Source organism: Apostichopus japonicus, chromosome 13 (assembly GCF_037975245.1).
Source record: "Apostichopus japonicus isolate 1M-3 chromosome 13, ASM3797524v1, whole genome shotgun sequence".
Taxonomy (NCBI): Eukaryota; Metazoa; Echinodermata; class Holothuroidea; order Aspidochirotida; family Stichopodidae; genus Apostichopus; species Apostichopus japonicus.
The window spans coordinates 13,750,367-13,776,669 of record NC_092573.1 but is presented as its reverse complement, the minus strand read 5'-3'; the positions used below and the strand labels follow the sequence as shown (position 1 = coordinate 13,776,669).

General features: G+C 36.9%; 2 protein-coding genes across 2 annotated transcripts in view; one reads left to right on the top strand and one right to left on the bottom strand.

The window, feature by feature from the left end:
* Positions 1-3,601, top strand: part of LOC139978344 (ubiquitin-conjugating enzyme E2 R2-like) — a 29,547-nt gene extending 25,946 nt beyond the window's left edge. The window contains exon 5 of the mRNA XM_071988467.1: positions 1,191-3,601. Within this exon, the coding sequence (XP_071844568.1) occupies positions 1,191-1,440 (250 nt within the window). The 3' untranslated portion in view covers positions 1,441-3,601. The remainder of the gene's footprint in view (positions 1-1,190) is intronic.
* On the bottom strand, positions 2,181-25,618 carry LOC139978343 (galactose-1-phosphate uridylyltransferase-like). The gene is made up of 10 exons (XM_071988466.1): positions 25,150-25,618; positions 23,904-24,073; positions 23,079-23,206; positions 22,427-22,556; positions 21,865-21,921; positions 20,333-20,455; positions 18,781-18,913; positions 16,718-16,801; positions 13,248-13,402; positions 2,181-5,961 (listed from the first exon to the last, which is right to left on the bottom strand). Exons 1-10 carry the CDS (start codon positions 25,166-25,168, stop codon positions 5,887-5,889), a joined length of 1,074 nt encoding a protein of 357 aa, XP_071844567.1. The 5' UTR covers positions 25,169-25,618; the 3' UTR covers positions 2,181-5,886.
* Between the last annotated feature and the right edge of the window lie 685 nt (positions 25,619-26,303).

The window sequence follows — 26,303 nt, the reverse complement described above, 5'->3', positions numbered from 1 at the left end:
TAAATATACTCTATATATACAAACAAAACTGCTGTACACCAAAAAATCTGTGTCCTTTTGTAGCAATGTGTCCAACCATTTTTGCATACATTTAAATACTATCATACCATATCAACTATTGACATTCCTACCCTCATCTCCAACTCTCCCCAGGTACACTTTGATATAAATCTTAATTTGCAGTGTGTTGTGTAGAAACAGGAGGCTCATTTAGAAATTGAATCTCTCAAGTTCCTTTGGAATCAAACTTTAACAACATTTAGATGTTGAATTGTTTGGAAATCAAATGCAAGTTTAAGAAGAAAAACGTAATGATTGGAACAAAGACAGAGCTTTTATACTACTAAAGCTATCATCCAGGTGGCCATAACTGACCTGTAAAAACAAGCCGGAGTGACTAAGGATTGTTATTGCAATGCAGATAAATACAACACCAATTTTACTTTGTTCATGTTAGTCACACATGCCCAGTCAAGCTATGATTGTTATTTTTCATTTAGTACAGTACCTACAGTACCAGCATATCTGCAAAGACCCACTAACAAAACATTGAAAACTTGAATTATTTTATTACTTGTTTATCTACCCAAAGGTGGAGGTATGAGTGACAGCTGACGAAAAAAAGTTGTTATTTTGTAATGCATGACACACCCTAGTAGTACATAAAGCTAGCAGACACAAAATAAGAGTGTATGAAGTGTTTGGCAAAGGTCCAAAGGACGAAGTACTGTAATTTGACAAAATTGACTACAGTAGCAGTTTTAGACGTTCAGCCAATGAAGATTATGCAGAGACGCAAGTGACTGAGGAATGTCAATTGCATACAATTCTTACCCAAATTATAGCAGTTTTGAAACATGATCTGTGAACCTGGAGAATCAGAGGTGGTCAGCAAAGATTATGATTAAATTAGAGATGAGCAGATATTGTATAAGAAAAATTGGAGATGGGCAAATATGATTGAATTGGAGATGGCCAGATATTGTATGATTATAAACTTGGAGATGGGCAAATATGATTGAATTGGAGATGGCCAGATATTGTATGATTAGAAACTTGGAGATGGGCAAATATGTTTGAATTTGAGAGAACATGATAAGTCAATGTGGAGATGGGTACAAACATGAATGATGATTTGAATTTAACATAAAATGTAATGATGTCCTTTAATTTTTTTTTCTCCTGATCAGAAAACAAGTGCAAGTCTCGAAGGAGGAGGCGAAGAAAGACAATGTGGTCGTACCGTTGACCCTGAACGACTACTGCATCAAAACAAAACGGCAATCCCAACCACAGAGCTCGGACGTATTGGACGAGGACTTTGCGTACGACGACGATTACGACGATGACGACGATGAAAGCGATGAGGAAGAGGAGGAAGTAGAAGACGAAGAGAAAGCTAAAATAAACGAAGACGATTCCGGGAACGAAGACTCATGACATAAACATGAAAGGATCACAGAGTCTGTCGGGAGATCAGTCTTAAAAACTGTATGATCCTTGATTAAACAGCTGTATGATCCTTGATTAAACAGCTGTATGATCCTTGATTAAACAGCCGTTAAACCATTCTGGGTGGAAGTTTCCTCATTTGTCTCTCATGTTTCAGATCAGATCTCGTAAATGATAATAACAATAATAGTAATAATACTAAAAGAAATCAGATTAACTGTGGCATAACGACAAGATAGGTAAAGTATAACCCATTTTTCTTTTTTTTGGTTATAAAACTATGTCAGGGATTTATGATTCAAATAAAAGTAACTTTTTTATTTATTTTATAGAAGTGAAGAAGAATTGGTAATTAATCAAGCATGATACTGATGATAATGATGATGACAATGATGGTCGGAGAAAACCAGAGCAAAACGGCTGCAATTGATCTGCAAATCAAATGTAAAACTTCCTATTGAGGAGTTTCGAGGAGAGATTCTTCAAATTAAATTAACCAAGGTTATCGCTAATTTAAAAAAAAAAAAATTATTCTGGATTTTTTTCTGGGTTTGTTAAGTTTTATTGTGTAGATTATTAGATGTATTTTTCTTTGTCAAATCATCCTATGTTTTCATGAAAAGGTACTGGCCATTTCTGGATTCTGCTGACATGCTAGTTTTAAGCTGGATTTCTCAGTCATACTTGTGTGTGTGATGACATACTATGCTGGGACTGTTAAGTTGGACTTTCAGTCATTTCTCCCCCCCCCCCCACACCTTTTATTTTCCTTTTCATTTTACTATTATACCCTTTAACAAAGTAGTGCAAAGGAAAAATGACAGATTAAGTCGTCATGCAAGATAATATAAAGGGCGATAGAACATTTTAGTCCCTACTGGGTTGAAGGAACTATAGAATCTACTGCAGGGGGCAAAATGAGCAGAGGGCATATCTCAGTAAATTAAAATAAGTCCAGCAATAAAAGAAGAAAAAAAAAGAAGAAAGTATAAACTTAATAAAAGGAAAAAGTGGGATGCAAAACAAGATTTTGTTTTGGTTAATCACATTGAATAAGAACAGCATATATCGCCATTCATATTGCTAAGAAAAAAATTCTTTTTTAGGGTAAATAGACTCTTTGTCTAATACTGGAATTGATCCTATGTGGTTTGTCTCATTTTACTGAACATTTGAATCACTTGGACCAATTCTTCCACAGAATTGCACTATTATGAAAAAAGGAAATAAATACGGAGAAAAAAGCATTCGTTTGTTAGCAGCAGTTAATACTCTGTAAGGGGTATAAAACTGAATATTATATAAAGATATGCATGCCAAACTGTTAGTTTGTGGACATTGGTGGGGATTTTGTGTTTAGATTAGATATGATGCTAATTATTTTTCTACTGGGATATACTGTTTTATAAGGGTCCCTCCTCTCTCTCCCCGTTGTGTCCTGACATTCTATGGTAAGACATCTTGACCTTGGTCAAAGTACCATTCTATATGTTAAAGTTGTTTTAAGTTGTGAATTGTTTATATGCAGGGTAGATGGAAAAGCTGTATATCGCATGGGTATGTTTAGTTTTAAGAAATGAAAAACATTTTTTTCTTATACTTTTTGAATTGGAAAAGAGAGTGACTTTCGGTATTTGTATCGGTTTTTTGAGTTGTATCTTGCCCATTTCAGCTGTAACATTGGATCTTCCACCCGAGAAACCGTTAGGATTTTTTTTCAGTTCTTTGAGTTTCATCATACCCAATTCAGCTTCATCAACTTTTCATCTTCTAAACCAAACTTGACAATTCTTCCAAACATGAAGAAGATAAGGACAAACCTTCCAAACATAATGAGCATTTCATTTCAGAAGAGGTGTTTTAATAAAGCCTTACCCTGTTTAAGAAGGTTATAAACTACTTTTTAATCTGTCATGTTGATTCTTTAGCAGATCCAAGGAGAGTGAAGCCTGACCTCAATTATAAACAGGGGCTAGTCTTTCTATACCCCCCCCACCCTCCATCCCCTCATCTCTTTAAGATGTAAGCATGGTATAAACGTAACCTGTTTAAGAGGAAAACATTGATTTGACATGGTCATCATAGCCAGAATTGGTTGTGATTGACAACTTGTACAGATTGATATTACATTTTCACTTTTTCCAAAAGAGACATTTCCTCCTGTTTTATTTTGTCTTTGCATTTTTTTGTTTTTAACATTTGTTTTACAGTTTCCTGTTAGGGTCAAGATAATTTACCTCAATCCCTCTCCTCCCCCCCCCCCACTCTTCAAGGGAGTGTTTGGTATCTTCTTCCTTATCCTACCTGTGGCATAGATAGAAAAGGGCAGAGGGGTTTGTTTCTTTGGTACAAATGGGGACTTGATTCAGGTTTTCAAGATAGTGTATGGTTTTGACAATTTATCCTTTACCGACTTTTTCATGTTTGCTAATAGTAGTTGTACCAGAGGTCATTGTCTTTAAACTCCAAAAGTCACATAGTAGGATTAATATGCCGCATAATTTTTTTCCTAACAGAGTTGTGAATGAATGGAACGGTTTGCCTGAGAAAGTTGTACTTGCTAGTAGTGTCAATGGGTTTAAGAATGCTTTGGACAAGCACTTTAAGCATTGTAATCGGGTCTGAGAGTTTGTGTCTTCAGTTTTTTTTTCTCTCTCCTATAGGGTCCTTGATGGGGACGTAAGTGTCCCTCCTGATCCTTTTTTTGTACTAAACTAAAACTAAATGTTAATAAAGGTCATACCAAGATTTGATAAGATCCCATTCCTTTATACCACCCTGGCACCCACCCCCCTCTCTCCTACCGAAAAATTCCAACTCTACCTTGGAGAATAATTTATCCAAACATTCAATAGCAAACTATAACTCTCTGCTAGGTATGATAAAAAATATTACAAAAATACAAAACCATACTGAAAAACCAACATTTAGATGCACAATGAAAAAAATGGCATTTCTCGATGAGCGCAACTGTCCTTTTTCGTCCAATATTTTAGTTGGAATCGTAAATATTTCCAAGATTGTTTCTAGTTAACCTTGGATACAGTGACCCCTTACATCATTAAGATATTACATCAGGAGTTTGGGGCCGCTTGGCAGAAATCACAGAAGGAATTTACAGGAATCAAAATGCAACACAAAGAAATAATATAAGATTGACACAGATGACTAGAAGCTTACTTGTTTGAATGTGTATTCCATAAATTCTGTATTACAAAATATTCATGTTAGGAATAATAATAACATTTACTCTCTCTGTTGAGAATTTAATAATTAAAGTTAAATGTCACATGTTAGTGACATCAATAAGTCGTGAGTTTATTACAAAGTCCTTCATTAATCTCACTTATCAAGCAATGGTACCTTCCTTTATATGTTGCGACATGAGTCTATAGATAACCCTCTTAATGTTGGTGTGTGCACAAGTTTATAAATATCACCATGTATGACATACCACACTTTGAATATGTTTAACACATCCGAACCACTAAACGTTTTGGTTTTCAGGTTGTTCTTGTCGGAAAAGGCACTTTGGAATATTATCCTGTACATGATAATAACTGAGTTCAGCCTAGATTCTGTAAAGAAGGCTAGGTTAATAGTTTCATCTATGAAAGTGCAGTAGGTCTAGGCTAATGAATGATGATTGCTTTGATACTTTTGAAGAAAAAAAGTAGTCAATTTGATCAAAGTTGTTAATAAGTCCGATGCAATAAGGTAACAATATCCACTTTGCAGTAGGGTATTTGGTGGTGCGAAAAGTTATAGTTTAACTGCTAGGATCGAAAAGTCAGCCCAACTTACTTTCACACAAGTTATAGTTTAGAAAGCAAAAAGTGTTAACAACTAATCAATGCCTGTGTTGTAAAGTATATAAAGGAGGGCCTGACATTTCGATCTTAGCAGGCTCTTCTTTAAAGGCTATCTAGTGATATTGTAAATGCATTCGAGTGCTGCAAGGAAGCTCATCACACAACATTATTGCCAGGAATATGCTATAAAGTTAAAGAACCTCAAACGTCATCAGGCAAATTAATGCGTCACAAAGAGTACTTACTGTCAGTCTCGGAAGAGACTCATTTTCTTATTGAACACTCCAAAGAGTGTCATTTTGGAGGATGAGAACCACAGAGGAAAATGTCTTGGCTGTTTCAGCATGCTAAATTTAGATGCAATGCTGAGGACCCTTAAGTGCGTATCCATGTCTATAATTCTCTCGATTCTCATTTATTAGATAACTATCATTGGTCCTAGCTAGATATTGTTCTCATTTTAATTCTAAAAGGGTACTGTCATAAATTCATGACCCTGGTTACACCTGCCATTGATGACTCTTAAAGATGGTTTCACACACAAGGAATTACATTCTTCATAAAAGAAAAAAGCCAACATTGAAACAAAGCAAGATACTGGCAGAAGGTGTCAGTGAATACTTTAGGAAACATTGTCAGTGAAATCCTGTTGAAGTTTATAGTGATTTTCTGAAAGACCTCTTAGCTTCTCGGCAGCCTGTGAGACAAGAAAACACAAGGGAAAGAAAAGAAGAAAAGATAAAAGTAGATAAACTAATGAATACTGCACCGGATGACAAAGATCTTTATCTCCAAACATAGGCATAGGAGCCTAATTTGATTTGGGGGGCTGTAACGACTTGCCCGAAAAATATAACCAAATTTTTCGCGCGCTCCGCGCGCGTTCAACATGTTAATGTGCATATCATATAGGCATTCATCGGTTTTTACATCACATGCCACTAACCGATGAATACTATATAATATGCACATTAAGATGTTGAAACACATTGAAACACATTGCAAATTTCTCTTCTTTCAGTAGGTGCCCGAAAAATTCTCAGCATATTGCCCGAATTTTCACCAAAAATTTTGGTTGGGGGGGCTGCAGCCCCCCAGCCCCCCGCCTCCTACGCCTATGGTATGTCTCCAAATCTCAGTGAACTACTCCATCACCATCACATGTTAATTAAAGTCTGCTGTATAGACCCCAACTCTAGCTCGCTATCATGGAAAAGTTTCTTGAGATTTACGTAATCGACCTGCCTTGGTCGTAAAATTACTGTACCTCTTTTTACCAATTAGTCTGCCTAGCTGCCACATACTTTATCTTGTATGAGGGTCTTTGTGTGAACACTGTATGATTAACTACACTGTAGACAACATATTTCCACGCAGTGTTTTACACAAAGAGCCTAATGATGTTAAGAAGCTATGCAGGCTAATTTTAGAGCCTGAGGTGGATTTACGACCATGGCAGGTCGATTATGTAATCAAAAAACTTTCCTAGCTATAGTGGGCTGTAATTGGAGCCAATAAAGCAGATCATTAAGTACTGCATAACACATCATAGGGCAGTTGTTATTCCAAATAGTTTAAAGTTATGAAGGAAACCAACGTCTTTTGTAGTTCTCATTCAAATCCTGAACAACCTACTTGTAAGATATAGCAAGTGACTGTGTTTTCATAACTAAATTTTGAAGAAGCAAAGGAGTTTTTGGGATAATATTTGATTTTAACCAGTGACCACAACATAACAAGATCCCTATAGGGGTTATTTATTAAAGCAAACATATTAAATAAAAGAATACTAGAGTACTAGTGGTACCGCGCCATGCCAGTTTATTTCAAATAAGTAATATGATTTATCTGGGCCCAAAATTTGAATGCACATGTATTAAATATCAGTTTGCAAATGTTTCGTTAAGGTATAGTAAAAATGTGTAATGTGCATGCACATTACACATTTTTACTATATTCCAATGCAGTTGAGTTCTGTGTTTATATGTGTCTTGCTCTCTGTATGGGTCTCTGTACCAGAACAGAGATAACTGATCAAGCTGGAAAGTTACTCTCAATGCTAGTCTAATTTTGGCTACTTATTTCCTATTTGATCGACATAACCCACTTACATACAGCTATTCCAGATATGCAGATAAAGATTTATCTGGCCATAAAAGCCAGATATAACTGGATAAACAGTCCATCCAGATAAAGATTTATCTGGCCATTTAAAGCCAGATAAAACTGGATATGTAGTCAATCCAGATAAAGTTTTATCTGGCCCAGATATGGAAGCAATAAATTTTTACCAGATAAAATTTTATATGGGCCATATAAAACTTCATTTTATATCAAGTTTATATCTGCCCAATTTTTATCTGGCCAGATATAAATTCCAGATCTGGAGCAGATCTGGCCCAGATTGATATTCCAGATCTGGGCCAGATCTGACTTCTTATATCTGGCCGAGATCTGGGATTTCGGTAAGGGATAACTTTCTTGCTTTAAAAATGTCTGTGATATATTAGCCCAAAGTAGTTTTCTGCTGTTCATTTACTGATATAAGTTTATGAATGGATGCTCTGTACAGACATCATGGAGTCGGATTCGCATCAGTTCACAAGAAAAGAATTAAACCACGATTCTTGATAGCGCAGTTATCTCTTTGAATCACACAGATTTGGGCGTAACAAATCCAAAGGCTAAAATTAAAGCTGAAATTTGTCATCACGGCTAGACAATTGAAACACTGTATAAGCAATAACACATTATGAAAGCTCCATTAAAATTTGATATGAGTTGACATATATATACTACTTTACGTGTTGGCAAAGCCTTCACTTGAAAGGAAAACCATTTGGATATACTATTCGAAACTGCAATCATAAACACAGATGGGAGATTTAATTGTCCCAAATGGTGGAGAAAAGCAAAGTATTTTATGTGAAACAGGACATACATTACAGGCTGTTTTCTCAATTTGTAGGAACATATGACTAATATGAACCATTACAGGTCAAAGTTTACACATCAAGTGATTAACTGGGAAAGAAATACCAGTGAGGTACTTGATAAACAGGTTTTGTTGGTAATATAATTGAGAACAATTCTCTCACACTTCACTATTTAAAGCAGTAACTACAAGTTGTATTACTACAAATAGAAAGGAAACTGTAATTTTCCAGATAACCACAGTCTATTAACGCTAATACAAGCCCTGACCTTCTGTGTTTTTTAATGTCAACAATTACCTTCCTGTTTTGTTTAGACATATAAGCCTATACTCACAGACAAACTGCCAAACAATCTAGGATTGTGGCCGACACTAATCATCTTGCCATTCAAGTATTGCACAGGCTGCTGACTAACACACATAGATATTAGATAGTAGTCTGGCTATAGATATTTGGCTAAACCGTCAGTTGCACCATTTATTTCAAAAGTTAAAATCACTGACCGACATTCAAAGATCAAGGTGAATGAAACTAGAATAAAATCCTTTGACTGCATTACATACTCTTCTAATCCAATTCAGGATTTTACGGTCAGATGACCCAATGTCTCTGTCGCAGGACATCCCCGCATGCCATGCCATGTTTGTGGAGATATCGTGTTTACAAGCTGGTTTTGACAATTTTCGAGTAAGCCCCAGCCACTCATGATAAATACTTGTTGTTGCAAAGAACATGTGCTTGCTATGTAGTTACATCACATGCGGTTGAAGAGATATTGACTTTTACAAGTTCTTTGTAAAGCCCTGCCCACTCATTTATATTCATGAGATGGGAGCCATGAAAACATAAGGTCACATCTACCCAACATGGTGCATCTACCTATCAAGTATGACATTAATTCATCTTACAGTGTTTGTTGAGATGTCATGTTTACAAGCTGTTTTTGGAGATTTCCAAATTAAGCCCAATCTACTCATGCATATTAATGTCATAAAATTTGTTGTTGCAAAGAATTTGTACTTGCTATGTAGTTACATCACCATACCAAGTATGAACTATATTAGACATAGGGTTGAAGAGATATTGACATCCTAAGAATTTTACGCTAAGCCCCACCCACTCATTGATATGCATTATAGCCCCATAAAACCATAAGGGATCATAAACTTACCCTTAGAAGCTAGGGTGTCACATACATACACACACACACACCCACACGCAAACACCCACCAATGCCAGCTAGACTTCATAGGCTCCGATGCATATGTATATAGCCTCAGTACCAAACACAGCTTGAACGTTAGCTGTGGCTGTTTACAACTACCAGTGTAAGGTTCATTTATGACTCACAGATAAAGTCAATCCAGATATACACAATGATTTCATAGCCTGTAATACATATTGAAAACATCTTTATAGACCTAATGATAAATAAGGAGACATTCAGTTACCATCAAGTTTTTGGGCATTAGGTTTCTTATCTTGAACTACATAATTGGATGAGGTGTTCTAAACTTGATCATCATCCTTGAACTTTGAAGCACCAAATCAATAAAAGACCATCACAACCTAACCACTCCCTTTTATAAACCAGTGTAGCTAGGTAAAACCCAAGTAGTCAATCAACCTAAGAGCTCAATATCAATACCATGTCCCTGGCTTTACTACAAAAACATGGTCACGACTCACTTATTCTTACAGTAAAATTATGTATAAAATGAAAGAATTGGATATTCTCATAGGATTTCAGAGTGCTTATTAGTAGTGTTAGCCAACTTAACAATGGGGAAATTCATTTTGGGAAACATTTTTGATAATGAAAGGAAATATTCAAGACATCATATGTCATGTTTTATTCCTGAAATATGGGCATGTGAATTAAAGACAGACACACCCATTACAGAGTACAATTAGTCATTGTTTGTTAATCATTTGTACAGTAAATGTTTCAGCCTTTTACATATTTTCTGAAAGCAATATTGCAGTTTTAAACCCTGCTAGAAAATGTCCAACCCAAATTCACACCTGACAAGAATTTTCGACACTTTACATACAGATTTAGGAAACCTGTAGCGGTAATCAGCTTCATTAACGGAAAATTCCATTATTCAAACCTTTGATTGCTAAATGAAACTTTATGGTTTAGTCATGTGATGTAAGCAGTCCCAGAGTGTATTAGTCATTAATTGTTGGTTCAGGGATGCTAGTCATCCAAATTAACTACCAAAATGGAAAGAAATATTTCTAGATCCTTAGAATATTTTTCAGGCAAAGGTATAAGACCATAACAATGTCAAATTTTTATAAGACTTCAAAATACCTCAGCTCAGAAAAACCCAAATGGTGATCAAGAGTAAAAGCTTTTCATAGATAGGTTTAATGGCAGGGCTCGTAATGGGTAATGTTACCACAAACCTTAAAGGCATTGAAGACTCGCCCCAAACCACGCTCTGAAAAAGTTAACTTTCCGTTGCTTGCGAGTGAAGTTTTCTGCTTGTCGCTACAAAATGCAGACAGTAATGAAACGTGATACCTTGTTATCTTTAGCTGGACCTGAGATGTCCATCGCTGTATCGTTTGCATACTGTGCTGTGGGTATTGACCGCAGCTGTATGTACTGACTGCACGCTAGTGTCTAATTACTGACGGTAGCAAGCAGTGTGTGTATTTTCTGGGATCGATGGTGGTGTCGACCACTTCTGTTACACCTCATTCGAAACTAGGTCAGATTACTGGCATAGACGTTTGTTTTTGGGCGAGTCTTCACACCCTTTAAGGGTGATTGGTACTGATGCCAAATATGCAAGAGAATCAAATAATGGTCACGTATGCAACAAGTTTCAACAGACATCCTGCTGTCTTTATCCACCATATTCCTTGATTGAAACATTTTAATCAATTATAGTCTAATATACTCTTAAAATTCTGGAAACTATTTCCTGGGAAAGAGTTTTTGAGAACTTCCAGCAAGTTTTGTGTGCTAAAGTAACTTCTTAAATTTGCTTCAATGCAGTCTAGATTATTAAATACTTATGACGTTAACTAAAACACTTCCATTTCATATCTATGCACTGGATTGCTAGTTGCATTATTTGTCCTAAATGCTAAATTGAGAAACCATGATTTATTGGAGCCAAGAAAATGCCTTTCATTTCTTGTGTCATTAAAGATTTCCTCAGGAAGTTAAAATCTCATCACAATACAATCCCAGGAGGTTCTGATAAGAGGCCTACAGGAAGCTAGAGTATGGGGTGCTATGTTATCAATGGAGGTATCCAAAAAACTTGCCAAGGAAGGAAGGAAGAGGATCAGCTGGAATGAGATAAACAACACAAAGCAATTTGATTTTAGAGTGGCACCTAGTTAGCATTTGTAGATGACAGCTAGCTCATAAGTGAGTGAGCAGATACACTGGGAAGAAGGAGGGGGAGGTGGAGGGGGAGGGGGAACAGGTGACACATGATTTACAGTAAAAATACTCAAAAAAGTAATGAACTTTGCCTATTTAGGTCCTTATTGGGGCAAGCTTTTAGCATATGCACATGTCTTGGTAAATATAAGGACACCCATATCTTTCTCCCTCCCCCACCCCCCCCCCCCCACACATCTCCCACAACCTAGTGGTGCAACCCAGGTATATATACAACAGAAGTGCACCGAATCTGTGCTGATAGTCCATACTACAGCTTGCTCATACTAGAATATGATAGTATGACTCATACATACAGTGGCGTAGGAAGGTACTTTTGAGTGGGGGGGCTGAAGACTGATGGCCGGCCTCGGGGAGAGGTCTAAGGGGAGGGGGTGTCCTCCTCCCCTTTGGAATTTTTTGCATTTCTAGGTAGCCTCAGATGCAATTTGGTGCAATATAGCACACTTCAACACCCACTCCATTTTGAAAACTTAATTTTGTATTTTCACCAGGTCTTAGATGCAATTTGGTGCTCCAAATGAGATTTTTTTTCTCATTTGGAAATGAAAAAGGGGTTTTCTGACTTGCGAAGCGGGGGGGGGGGCGGAATGATACTTCCGCCCCTCCACATTTTTCACTGGGGGCTGGCGCCCCCCAGCCCCACCGGTTCCTACGCCCTTGCATACATATATGCCAGAAAGACAATAAAATGGTCACACATTATAATTATCATGTTTTAAAACATGAACGCACATTCATTTGCACTTCTCATCCTATAGAGGGACTACAAAGGTGATTTCAACAGGATCGTTGTTCCAAACTGCAATGACAGACTGTTGTTCAATCTTTGCTACTTTTGAAAGCATTGCGAATGCATAGCTTCACATGAGTCCCGGTTAATATTCATGTAACATCAATAACACTGTCAAAAAATGTGTGTTGTAACTTTTTGTGGGATTTTTCAATGTATCTAAGTTATTTTGATGTCACTTCATGTAACAAGTAAACCGAAAGGATCACTATTAAATATACATTTCCCACTCAACTCAGCATTTCAGATCCAAAGCTGTTCAACGTTTGTTATTTATTATGCAACTACAACGATGTAACATCCCACATATGAACCAACTTTACTTTCATAGTCAAATCACTACATATATACTGAGCCAAGGCACAATGAGCAATGCCAACCGTGGATGACTTTGGTAATTTTGAGGGTTAGTGAAGTTGAATACTATCTTGTGTTCTTTCATTGGTTACATTATCTCTAAACACCACCACACAGTTGCACTGAATTACAGAAGTGATGTTGGAGATATTTCCAAGTTTTTACAAACCAGCATATCAGAGAGATTGGTCACAGGCAATGGGTTAGTAAGGGCTGATAGTATAATCTAGTTGCTAGGATAATGAGGTAATACTTCAAGTAACTATGGTAACAGAAATAGTGGACAAACTTACAGCTACATCACTTTGAAATTCTCAGAAACTGTCCAAGAGAGATATCTTATAAAACTCACTAGTGTTTTCTTAAATCACTTTTATCACAGACAAGCTATAGAATTGAGCAGCTAGGTCATATTTAAGTATACATATATACTACTAGTATATGACCTATGACCTTGTGGATCTTACCTGCTCGGCAGTCAGATCTCTCTGTGACTGAGCCAACATCTCGTACCCAACCATAAATTTCTTGACGGTAGCTGACCTCAGAAGAGGGGGGTAGTACATTGCATGTAACTGCCAGTGACTTTGGTCTTCTTTCAGTTTTGAACCAGTCGGTGCACCTGTGTATGAGCAAAGATGAGACTTAAAGGGTGTGAAGACTCGGGCACAAAGAAACGTCTCATGCTGGTAATCTGACCTAGTTTCAAATGAGGCGTACCAGAAGTGTTAGACACCACCATCGATCCTAGAAAATACACACACAGCTTGCTATCGTCGGTATTTAGACACTAGTGTACAGTCAATACATACAGCTACGGTCAATACCCACAACAAAGTGTACATAGCAGCGATGGACATCTCAGGTCTAGACAAAAGATAACAAGGTATCACGTTTCATTACTGTCTGCATTTTGTACCGACAAGAAAAAAATTTCTCTTGCAAGCAACGGAAAGTTAACTTTCTTCAGAGCGGGGCACGCGGTTTGGGGCGAGTCTTCAATGCCTTTAATGTTGACAAATACATCTGTAGGATATCACTGACCTTACTTATATTTTCCATTAAAAACCATTGGAAAGTGGTGTGCATGTGTGTGTGTGTAGGGAGAATGGGGGGGGGGGGAGAGGTATCAATAAGGTTACCAGATGGGTAAGGCTTCCTCAGTGAATAATAAGTGTTTTTTATCTTACATTTCTTCTACTGTTGGTTAAACTTAAAGCTTCAAACTAATGACAGTGATTTATTTCTACAAAAGATAATATTGCTTCACTTCACAAATGTAGTTAGAATCATGAAAGAAGACTAGTACATTTATTCATGGTCAGAATGTTGTGAAAAGGTGATTATATCAGCCTTAACAAGACAAAAACAGCTCTTGAATTGTTGTGTTGTGCCGTATATGAATACCGTGCAGCTCCATCAGGAGGGGTAAATTTTGATTCAAGTCAGCCAACAATGTATTTGATGACTAAATTGTTAGACTTACAGTATTGCAGGTCATCTGCTATGAGAATATATAAAAATGATACATAAGAATGAAAATAAACAAATAAAGCAATAAAAATGATCAAATAAATAATATATAATATAATAAATCGATAAACTACAAATTTATTTTGTGACTAGTGTGGTGTAGTGGTCTTGCAGATGTGACCAGCTGTACCGTGTTAATTTAAGGAATTGTCTGGTGGAAGATTTTGATACATTGTCCTTATTTTTCTCTTTCTAACCATGTTATATTTTTCCCCTTTCGACGTTTTCTCCTTGTAGAAATCTGGTTTTCAAATTCACCAGTTTCTCACCAAAGCACCGTTTGTTCCAACGCATCAATTTGGTGATTGACGTAGTGCATGCAAATAGGCAAAACGAGCGACTTGAAGTTAGCACTCCCATTTCCGCAGCAAATACACTCTCGCGTGTACATGCACAGGTGATTGCCTATTATATATTATGTACACATCGCGAACGTATACAGCCTACCATGCCCAGTTGGTATACGTACATAACGTTGCACAAAATACACTCTCAGACTATAACCACAGTTCATAAACTGTTCTTCAAAATCACTGAAATAAAATTCACGGATCAACTTGACAGTTAAAGGGACATTAGTGTTCTCATATTTGGAAAGCATGTTTGGAAATTATTTATCGCTTTTTAAGGTAACTTCTAAGGGCTACCAGACAATTATTTTAACAGTCAGTATGCAAAGACCTCATGGTGCCATCTTATTGAAGTTAAATCCCATCGTACTCGCCGCAGTCATGACTGGACTCAAGACAAGATCTTGCCTGTTTTAGGTTGTGGTGTCAGCTTCTGACAAAAGTAACCAATCATGGGAAAGAAATTTAACATGTGACTTAAAGAAGCACTGGATGATGAAACAGAAAACTGTCGTTGTGTGTGTGATGATCAGTCGTTCAGGGTACCAGGGTTCGTCTCCATGATGATCAGAGGCTATGTCATGACATGTCATGACTGGTTGCTCTGAGTTGTCGCAGACTTATTGTTTCCTTTTGAGGTAATTAATATCTGATAGTTTCTGTAATTAATAATTTTGAGGTAATTAATATCTGATAGTTTCTGTTTCTGTCTACTGCTAATTTGTAGGTCAAACTTTTCTTCTTAAAGGAATTGTCTGGTGGAAGATTTTGATACATTGTCCTTGTAGTTATTATTTTTCTCTTTCTAACCATGTAAAAATTATCCCCATTCGACGTTTTCTTCTTGTAGAAATCTGGTTTTCAAATTCACCAGTTTCTCACCAAAAGTACCGTTTGTTCGAACGCTTCAATATGGTGATTGACGTAGTGCTTGCAGATAGGCAAAACAGGCGACTTGAAGATAGCACTCCCATTTCCGCAACAAATACACTCTCACGTGTATGCACATTGGATTGCCTAATATAATGTACATACTCTCGAACGTATATCCTACGATGCCCAGATGGTGTATTTGTATAGCGTTGCACATAATACACTCACACTCAAACCACAGTTCATAAACTGTTCTTTGAAATCGCTGAAATAAAATTCACGGATCAAATTAACAGTTACAAGGAAACTTGAAAAGTATTTGTTACACCGAAAGATGAAACTTGGAGGAATCGTTTTCAGAGCAGAATGTAGCACGGAGAAGCTAACTAAGGCTTCGCAGAACTGTCCGATTGTAAACGTTAGAGTAGCCTATACGCACTAACATTCTTCGCGCTGGAGCTGGATAGCGCGATGTATAAACAACGAAGAGTGCGCTGTTAAAACTTATCTTGTGTTACAGAAAGAACACGAAACCACTGATCTACTACGTATATGGCGGCTTAAGGAGTTTTTTAAATCATATCTAATTTATAAAAAATTTCACCAGAAATTATGGAAGAAATTTATCGGAATCGTTGTCAGAGCACAATGTAGCACTGAGAAGCTTAGGCTTCGCAGAACTGTCCGATTGTCAACGTTTGAGTATAGGCTACATGCGAACATTCTTCGCATTGGAGCTGGATAGCGCGATGTAAAGCCTAAACAATGAAGAGTCTGCTGTTAAAATTTACCTTGTGTTACACAAAGACCACGGAACCACCGATCTAGTACATGGCGGCTTAAGGAGTTTTTGAAAACATATCTAATTTCTAAGAAATTTCACCGGAAATTAAGGAAGAAATTTATCTGTATACAAACGCGGTTTTTGTTGTGATTACAGTATAGGTACTGTGCGGAGGGTGGGTTACGACGCAATCTGCTATGGCAGAGCTGACGTCACGTATTGTACTGTTCAAATCATATTTGAAATGTCTATCCTTAACGATTAAAAAATCGTTTCTCTGTCAAACGCAATATTAGCGTTCTCATACTTTGACAACATGTTTGGAAAATTATTTACTATTTTTTAAGGTAACTTCTTTGGGCCACCAGACAATCCTTTTAAAAAGATGGGTACGTACCGTGCCAGCCCATGGAATATGGGAATGTTGTCTCAAATAGATTATCATATTTTGTCAACAATTTCTTTGTTATTTCTGCCAAATCTGGAAGAGAAGGAAAGACAGAATAAAATATCAATCATGAGGCACCATAACAATCACCTCTAATCCGTCCAAATTTCAACCTATGTTTGCACTGTTGTAGACTACACAGTAAACTGACTAGGCTTCCATATAATTATTCAACACAGAATAAAATATCAATCATGAGGCACCATAGCAACCACCTCTACCCTGTCCAAATCTCAACCTATGTTTTCACTGCTGTAGACTACACAGTATACTGACGAGGCTTCCATCTAATTATAAAACACAGAATAAAATATCAATGATGAGGCACCATAAAACAACCACCTCTACCCCATCCAAATCCCAACCTATGTTTGCACTGCTGTAGACTACACAGTAGACTGACTAGGCTTCCATCTAATTATAAAACACAGAGTAAAATATCAATCATGAGCCACCATAGCAACCACCTCTACCCCATCCAAACCCAACCTATGTTTGCACTGCTGTAGACTACACAGTAGACTGACTAGGCTTCTATCTAATTATAAAACACAGAGTAAAATATCAATCATGAGGCACCATAGCAACCACCTCTACCCCATCCAAACCCAACCTATGTTTGCACTGCTGTGACTACACAGTATACTGACGAGGCTTCCATCTCATTATAAAACACAGAGTAAAATATCAATCATGAGGCACCATAGCAACCACCTCTACCCTGTCCAAATCTCAACCTATGTTTTCACTGCTGTAGACTACACAGTATATTGACGAGGCTTCCATCTAATTATAAAACACAGAGTAAAATATCAATCATGAGGCACCATAGCAACCACCTCTACCCCATCCAAATCCAACCTATGTTTGCACTGCTGTAGACTACACAGTAGACTGACTAGGCTTCCATCTTATTATAAAACAGAGTAAAATATCAATCATGAGGCACCATAAAACAACCACCTCCACCCTGTCCAAATCCCAACCTATGTTTGCACTGCTGTAGACTACACAGTAGACTGACTAGGCTTCCATCTAATTATGAAAAACAAACTGAATGACCGTCTTTCAGTTTCAAGTTATTTTTCTGGGGCATATTAGCTCCATAATAATAATAATTATATACAGAAAGTAATTTATCAGGTGTAACATGATATAGTAATGCATATTAGCTCAATAATGATAGTATACAGAGAGTAACTTATCTGGTGTTTACATGATAAAGTTATGAATAGAACTACTCCCCTAATGCTGAAGGTGAAATACATTTGTTGTACACTAAATACACTTGAGAATGATTGGTTGAACCCTGCCCTTACGGCCCTGATTTGAGGTGCAAACATGAAAAGGCAGACCCAGCAATTTGGACCCCGCAATAGACTGGGATCCAGGGAGCATTTGATGTTTCTTTATGTGTTGTTTATGCGTTGGTTATTTGGAATTTGGCACAATGGTAATAGATTATAATGGCAGCAATGCACATCACATTTGCTTATGGTTCTGAAGCAAACCTCAACATGCTGTTTAAATGACCCCAGAAGTGGGGTCTGATATACATGAAGAGTTTCAAACCTAATTGAAGCTTTGTGTTAACGCTCTGGAGATCAGGAGGCTGATCTGTAATGTAAATTATGCAGTTTTATCTACTGCCATCATTGAGTTGATTAACTGGACCCAAGCCTAATATGTATTTATACTTCATCAGGGCAATGCTGTTTAACGACAAGCCTCTGTGTAACTCTAATCACCCCCCTACCCCCTCCCCCCTGCTTATTTAGCTACTAGGTTAGAGATAAACTGACACATTGCTAATAAGATGGCATACGCAGGCATACTGTACATTGACTACTGGAGGGATCTTTTACTGGGCATAATAAACAAAAATTAGATTCAGTTTGGATGGAGATTGCTTCAGTTGCTTCCCAACTTGTCATGTTATTATATACTTAAATGAATTAGACAGTTCTCACATAATGACACTGGTTTACATGTTGTCACCTTAATCAACTGACCTTTGACCTCTGCTTCTGTTAGATCTGACAACCTGAGTATATGTCTTTTGGGTAGCAGCATAGTTTCATATGGCCATGTAGCCCAATAGGGAACCACAACCAGCCACGATGAATTCTCAACAACAATTCTCTCCTGAAAATATAAAGACAGATGAAAAAGGTAAAATTTGCAGAGGAATATCCCGACATTCAATCTATCAAATTCCCCTTATTTTTTTTTTAGGGGGGGGAGGTGGGGTGGGAGATGGGGGGTAAGGTGTAAGGAACTTTTGATGCTATTTAAAATAGCACGCAGTGTCCAACCCAATCTAGCAATATTTACCTATTGATGAAGATGTTCTTTGGACTAATTGCAAAACGTTTTCCATTGTACTCAATATCAAACACCTCAAGGGTCAACACAGACCACTTGTTCACTCAATGTGTTAGCAAAGAAAAAAAAAGGGCAAGTACAAACACTGCTTAAAAGTGTGAAAGTTAGTTCCCTCACAAGACAAACCTAACCAGATGGTCTGTGGTGCAGCTAGACATGGCATGGAGTCATGGACTAGAACTATTAAACTTAGAACTAGAACTATTAAACTACTGTGTTATCCTTTTCATATATTAGTAGTAGATGTGACCGTAGTATACACTTGATATTATTTTGTAAGCTGAAAAAGCAAAATCTATCATCAACTTTTTTCATGGGATAGAGTGAATGCTAATGATGAATGACTCTCCCCTGACAACACAAACCTCCCATACCACGATTTCAAAGTCAATTTTTTATCATAATCTGATATCATAATGCCACTTGGTGATGCACTTTCTTGGTTTCCTTTGTAAATCTTTCCATGGTAAAAAATAACACAGTATTTCTACTGGTATAACAATATAACAGTACTTTGTCATATTATTTAGAAATGCAAACGATGAACTGAGGTTTTCGATTAGGTAAAGTGACTGCATCATTTAAGGAATTTATTTTTCCTCTTGAGATATCACGCTCTATGCAAGGTTTTCACAGATTGTCGGTTCTGTTTAATCTTAATATTGAAAACTAGATCATTTCAGCCACAAAATGTGTTCAATTATCATATTTATCAAGGAAACCAAATAAACCTATGAATCAAGACAAACAGATTACACCAATTGCAAGCATTATTGGATCTGTGCGGTGTTATTGCTGTTAAAACTTTAACTCTACAGTTTGGTTTTTGAAGGACCACTTAAAACCAAGACATCTCTCAATTTCCTTTCATGTTCATCGTGTACGGCCTATATCACCTTTTAATCAAAACTGAATGGTTTCGATTGTTTTCCTTTAATGTTTTGAACTTTTGGAATACTATTTTTGATCATCCTCTATAAATCTTACAGACCTGATCTGTAGCTTAGTGGTGAAAAAAAAATTGCAAAACACTATTAACATATTATATCAACCATTACTAATGACCTTATTCATGCTATAGGGTGTTGAGATTTTTGTATCTCACTCAGTTTTCGTGTTTCTAGAGGTAGTTTGTTTCTCTTCAATTCCAAAAACCTCTTCCTACGATGGTTCCCTTACCTTCCGTTCCAGCTCCAAATTAACGTAGTCTACGAGCAAAACCTTGCCATGTTTTTGAAAATAGTTCCGTTGATTTGTATCTTTGATTCTCGGTTCATTGGGCATGAAATTACTGGCCCAAACCTGAAGGTGAAAAGAAAGAGAGGACGAAGAAGGTTTGAGAGAAGCAACAATCAGGGGTTGAAGATGCAAGAAAAGAAATAGAAAATTTGTAGTGTTAAAAATCTAGACTAAAACGTAACGCATAGTTGAAGTCATTCATTATAGCTTCTTGAACAAAGAAATTATCAGCAGGACCTAAAACAAAACACACACACACACACACACATACACACAGCAACACACACAGACACACAAAAATGTACATACTTAAACATACATATATACACCCACATATATACAGATACAAAAACCGCGTTCATAATAAAACCCTTTAAAAGTCAACTTATCAACAAAGTCACTTGCCTTATCTTTTTCTCCTGAGGTGAGATGCCCTTGAAAGAATACTTTTGAGGTATTAGTGTATCCAATTACATGAAATTGTCAAAATCTTGTACTTAAGTCATAGTACTGAACTGATCTGCCATGTTTTCAAAAAGTGTTATAATTATAAAGCAAGCCATTATCTTCAAAGAAGTACAAAACCACTAACATCTCCTGCAACATAAATAGACTTTGATTACCACATATGACATTATTATCATTATATTCCACATAAAACATTAACACTGAACCAGTGAGGTCCACAACACTATATCCAGATGTACCCAATGGATAGATTTGCATAAAAGTATAAGGTAGGAATTTTGCAACTGCTTTAAGCCTGTACAGTATGTCTACTTGCCAGATTACTGAACCTTTGGCATATTCACTAATTCATATTTATCTCTTATACTATTAGCTTAGGGGGAAGAAGGGTTGGCATCTACATCTGCTGTACACAAACAGAAAAGGCAGGAATATTAAGACATAAATCATCTCAGAGTACTTGCCAATGAAGATACAGATTAGAGAGTTAATCGTTATGTACAAACCTTACAGTAAAATTTCTGATCATAGAGTTCATTGATCCAATAGATAACTAATTTAATTGTAAATAGTTAGGAGTGAGGGTGAGAATGAGAATGCAAAACCTCACATAAATAACCTGCAGCAAAGGTGTGGATTAGAATGTTAATCCTTTTAAGATAATAGGCATTTAGAGTGTGGATTAGAGTGATAATCCTTTGAAGATAATTGTCAAATACCTGGCAGCTAGGATTTGGATTACAGAGTTAATCCTTTGCAACATAAATGTTAATAAGGGTGTGGATTAGCCAAATACTTGTCAGTAAGGGTGTGGATTAGTGTGCTAATCCTTTATACATGCTTGGACAACAAGGGTCTGATTAGAGTGTTCATCTATTTGCAAATACCTGGCTGTAAGAATGTAGATGACAGAAATATATTCTTTAGAGTTGAAAAATAATGATTTCGCACATTTGGTGGCAGAGTGCATCGGTTTAAAATACAGTGAAATCTGTAGTACAAACCTGGCAGTGAGGATGTGGATTCGAACAGCCCATTACCGCTCCTTTGTTCTCAAATATCTGTAAAAAATATGGTGAAATCAAATTTGAAGACCTTAGTTTTTCCTATGAAGAAAAAATGAGAGTATGTGCAGGCACCCTTTTCTACCTATTTCTCCCCCCTCCTTACACACACCTGATCCTCCGACTCACCATGCAGATATTTTAAAAACAAATTCTAATATTATATGATAAAAATATCATAAATAATAATAATAATAAGTTTAAAAAAAAGCAAAAAAAAACTAGAAAAAAAATTAATGAAGACAGAGACGTTGATGACACTTAATACCTAAGTGGGTTTTTTTTCTGCTTTAAATAATGAATTCATTCTGGTTACCATGTACCATCCTCCTCTTATTATTCCCCCTCCCAACCCCTCCCCCCCCCCTCCACATTCCAACACACAGCCCACCTACCCATATAACATACACAAGTGCTATTATTTTATGGGGAAAAAAACATAAAAATAATAACTACAAAACAAATTACTATGAAGACAGAGACACTTATGAGACATGCTCACCTGTACCCACTCATATTTAGCACCAAGATCAGAAATAATGTCAGCCCACTTTCTGATGACTTCTTCTACCTCAGCGTTAGACATCAGAGGCAGCGTAACATCTGACCATGGATGAAAGCACATTACCTGACTAAAGAAAAAACGACAAGAGTTAGAATCAAAGAAAATGTTCATGTTCATGAAGCTATGATTTTGTTTTAACATACACAAGAAAGAGATACACTTGTCAATATAGCAATGAGTGCACATTTCAAAGCTCTTACAGAGCTTTTCCATTTTACAGCTTAAAGGTAGTCAGTATAGGCCCCAAATTATAGCCAAACTTGTTATAATTGCTAGAAGTTTGAAAAAGTACTTTCCTGGAGATCTTTACTCTCCAAATTGTTCTCAGACACTTTAAGGGACACATAAGATGACTAAATGTCCCAATGAGGAAATTTTCCTCAAAGGTTGTAATAAAAACAGTTTAAGAAATTTGATCAAGGTGACAATATTTGAATATCTAGCATATTTGGGGCCAATACTTCATACCTTTAAATCATACATTTCTATGAAATATGCACACTTTGCTATGTATTGACAAGTGTATCTCTTTCTTGTACATAACAGTACTAACAGAGTTTGTGAATCAGTGGTAAACTTGTAGACTCACCAAGTACCAACGGCTGATCTTGCCTGTAGTAGCGGATGGTCATCTTCTCTTGGGGCAGGGGCACCTTCTTGTAACAATGCTGGGAAATCATTCTCGAACATGAAAGTGCTGGTATAGTTAGGATTGACCTAATACAGGGGTATAAACGTAGGAAGAGAGAAAAGACAGACAGATGTTTGAGAAGGTGACAAACTGACAAACGTATAGCTATTTTTAGGTCAGAACTTCTGATGCAAAGTGTTCTTTATATTTTCATGTAACAACATAACATTGCAGCATTACATAATATATATACTTGGAGAAAGATGTTTTCCTGCAACCTAAAGTTGTTTTTCCTCAAAGTCAAAAGTCTGGTCTGGTACTGTACATGTTAAGATCTGCTTAGTTCTGCTAATTGAAAAAACATCTCTGATAAACTTATTTTGTCAGTTTACTAAACAATATTACTGCACTCCACTATAGAACTGCTTAAGGTTTGGGTGCGACTCTGAAATATGAATTGCGCGTGGGTCGCCAGCAAACTTTTGAAAGCACTGGTAGAGAGCAAAATAAAGCATTTCAACACCTGTGTCATTTGTTTCAATGGGAACACATTTGAAGTTACAGTCAATAGATTGTTGTATTGTGTCCCATATTCAGTTATAATCAATTGTTGCATCCCTTCTAGACTGTCTGCTTGAAGGGAAGTTTGAATCTGACATAACTTCATAACATCTTCACAAGTTGGTAATTTTGACTGTTTGTTTTCTAGTATGAAGTAATGTGAGTTATTTGCCATAAAATTTAGATTCTAAATAGCTTATGTCTGCATCCGTAGAACAGTACCTCTCCCTTGGCTCTTGTTGCTCCTGGGCACAGAGGATTCTTTGGGTCATGTCTAGGGATATTCTCCTCCACTTGTTTCTCTGTCTGGCCTTTCCATGGCCTCTTCATTCGATGTGGTGACACAAGGATCCAATCATCTTTGAGAGGGTTATACCTGATATGTTGGTGCTCTGTAAATTACATAACAGACCAAAAATCAAGTACAAATCGTATTGAAATGTTCAGAGCTTCTCTTCCCCATGACATACCCCATCATTATTCTAAAATTATTGATACAAGAAGGGTCTGAGGATCTCAGTTAGGACCTACCCCAAACTTTTCAGCTGAAGGAATTTCATCGCAACCTTGCCTTAATAGTGCAATTATGCCATAATCTGAACGATATTGGCTGCTGTGTTATCTGATATAGTTGTATGCTCTGCCCCAACCCATGTAGTGACACCGTTGGATAATGGGGGACAAACTAAAACAAATGACAGCGAATGACAACGAATGACAACGAAGGACAGTGGTGAGAAGAGATAGAATGATTAACGGAGTGGAGTAAATGCGGTTATTGGTTTTCTGCGCAAAAATGATTTGAGGAAAATCGTATGTTAGGCTACATGGTTGCAGGGTTTTGGTGTAATTTACGAATAGAAACCACAGGGAAAGTGTTTGTGTGAGAATGCGCTTGAGTGCTGTGCTTTTGACATTTACCTCTGTAGATTTATATAGAAAGATAACTGAAGCTGTTTCAAGATTATAGTATTGTTAGTTTCTAACAATTAATAGCGGAAAAATGACGTTAAATTTACTTTTTAAAATCAGACTTACAATTTCGCTTACTATAAGGTGCGTTTGTATCTTGTCCGTACTTTACTAGATCTGTAGGCCACGCACTTCGCGTCCACTAGGTTTGCATGGCTTTAATATACCCACGAAGTCTGAACTGTGATATCCGGTTGAAGCAAATGTCTGTGCTGTCATTACTGTCATTCATTTTAGTCAATGCAATTTTTTAGTGAGTACAACATATTGTCATTCGTTATGTGTAACGCAATTGTCATTCGTTTTAGTAACACCCGATAATGGATCTATCATCATACTAATGCAAGGGCACAGAGATATAACTTTAAGCTAGGCTTTACTATGAAATGAACATCACAGTTTCATTTTCCCAAAAAGTTTTGCTCGGAACATGAAGTTGTGTTCTAGCATAGGGCTAAAAATTTGTGTTACCGTTCGAAAGCATAGTTCTACTCACCTTTTGGGTCAAACTCCATTATAACTTGCGAGCGTAGGACTATCAGATTTACAGTAGCAGACCATGTAATGTCAGTTGTCACACAATTTCTAGGTCAATGCTACCTAACCTTAAATTAGCATAGCAGAGGCCTTTTTTAGTTCACGGAATAACTGTGAAATTTAAGAGTTGCTAAGCTGAAGAGAATAAGGTCTGAAAAATTCTATCAATTTGATTTTAGAAAATATTTCCAAACAAATTTCTGGTTGGCAGAGTATCAGGCTATGGTATGTACCATTTGCACGAGACTAGAAATCAATGTGTTGGTAACGGGAACTCCCCCTTTGATATTACGGTTGCAGACAGCTGCCATCTGAAGAACAGTCTTGACGATACACAAGATTCATAACAAAATCAATCACAGAACCAAAGATTTGGGTCCATATGAAATTTTTGTATGATTAAGGCAATAAAAAGCTCCTGGGTTGCCGAATAGTGTAATGCAAGTCGTATAACAAATGCACACAGTTCAATACAATGGTTTCAGGTGGCTGGTGGGACGCCCGGAGGAGCGTCACGTAAACGCCTCCGTACATAGGTGGCATCACTGCTGGAGTAGTTGGTCCTGTTTGTGTGTATTGTTCTCTGGAGATTTGTTTGATCCATTTCTATGGTTTGATCTAATATATTTTGTATGTATAAGTGAATTGTTGTAGTTCCAAATGCTATTTTAGTCCTTTGTTTCCGTCTCCCTTTTAGCCGTCCAGTTCTCGTGACAATAGTCTGCTTCCTTCGTAGCTATGTGGAATGTTCGAGCCACGCGAAGATCCGAGGTTTCGAGTCAGTATTTATTGTTTAGGGCACTTGCAATTTTGATTTCCAAGAGTGTGTTGTATTAGCCGCTGCCCAGTGAGGTCCGGTTGGCCAGTTCGTTAAGTAAGTTACGTGTTCTTTTAGAGTTTAGGCAAGTCCGAGTCCTTTTACTTATAATATTGTGGGCGTATTTCCCCGTTTGTCTGAATCCCATTGAATTATTACTCTAAACCCATTAAAGGATTGGTTCAGGTGTTTGACATGTCTATTTTGTATGAAAGAGCACAAAAAGACAAAAAGAACAGTGAAGAAACTACCATGATAGCATGCTCTGTTAAGGAGATATGACACTTTGAAGATAT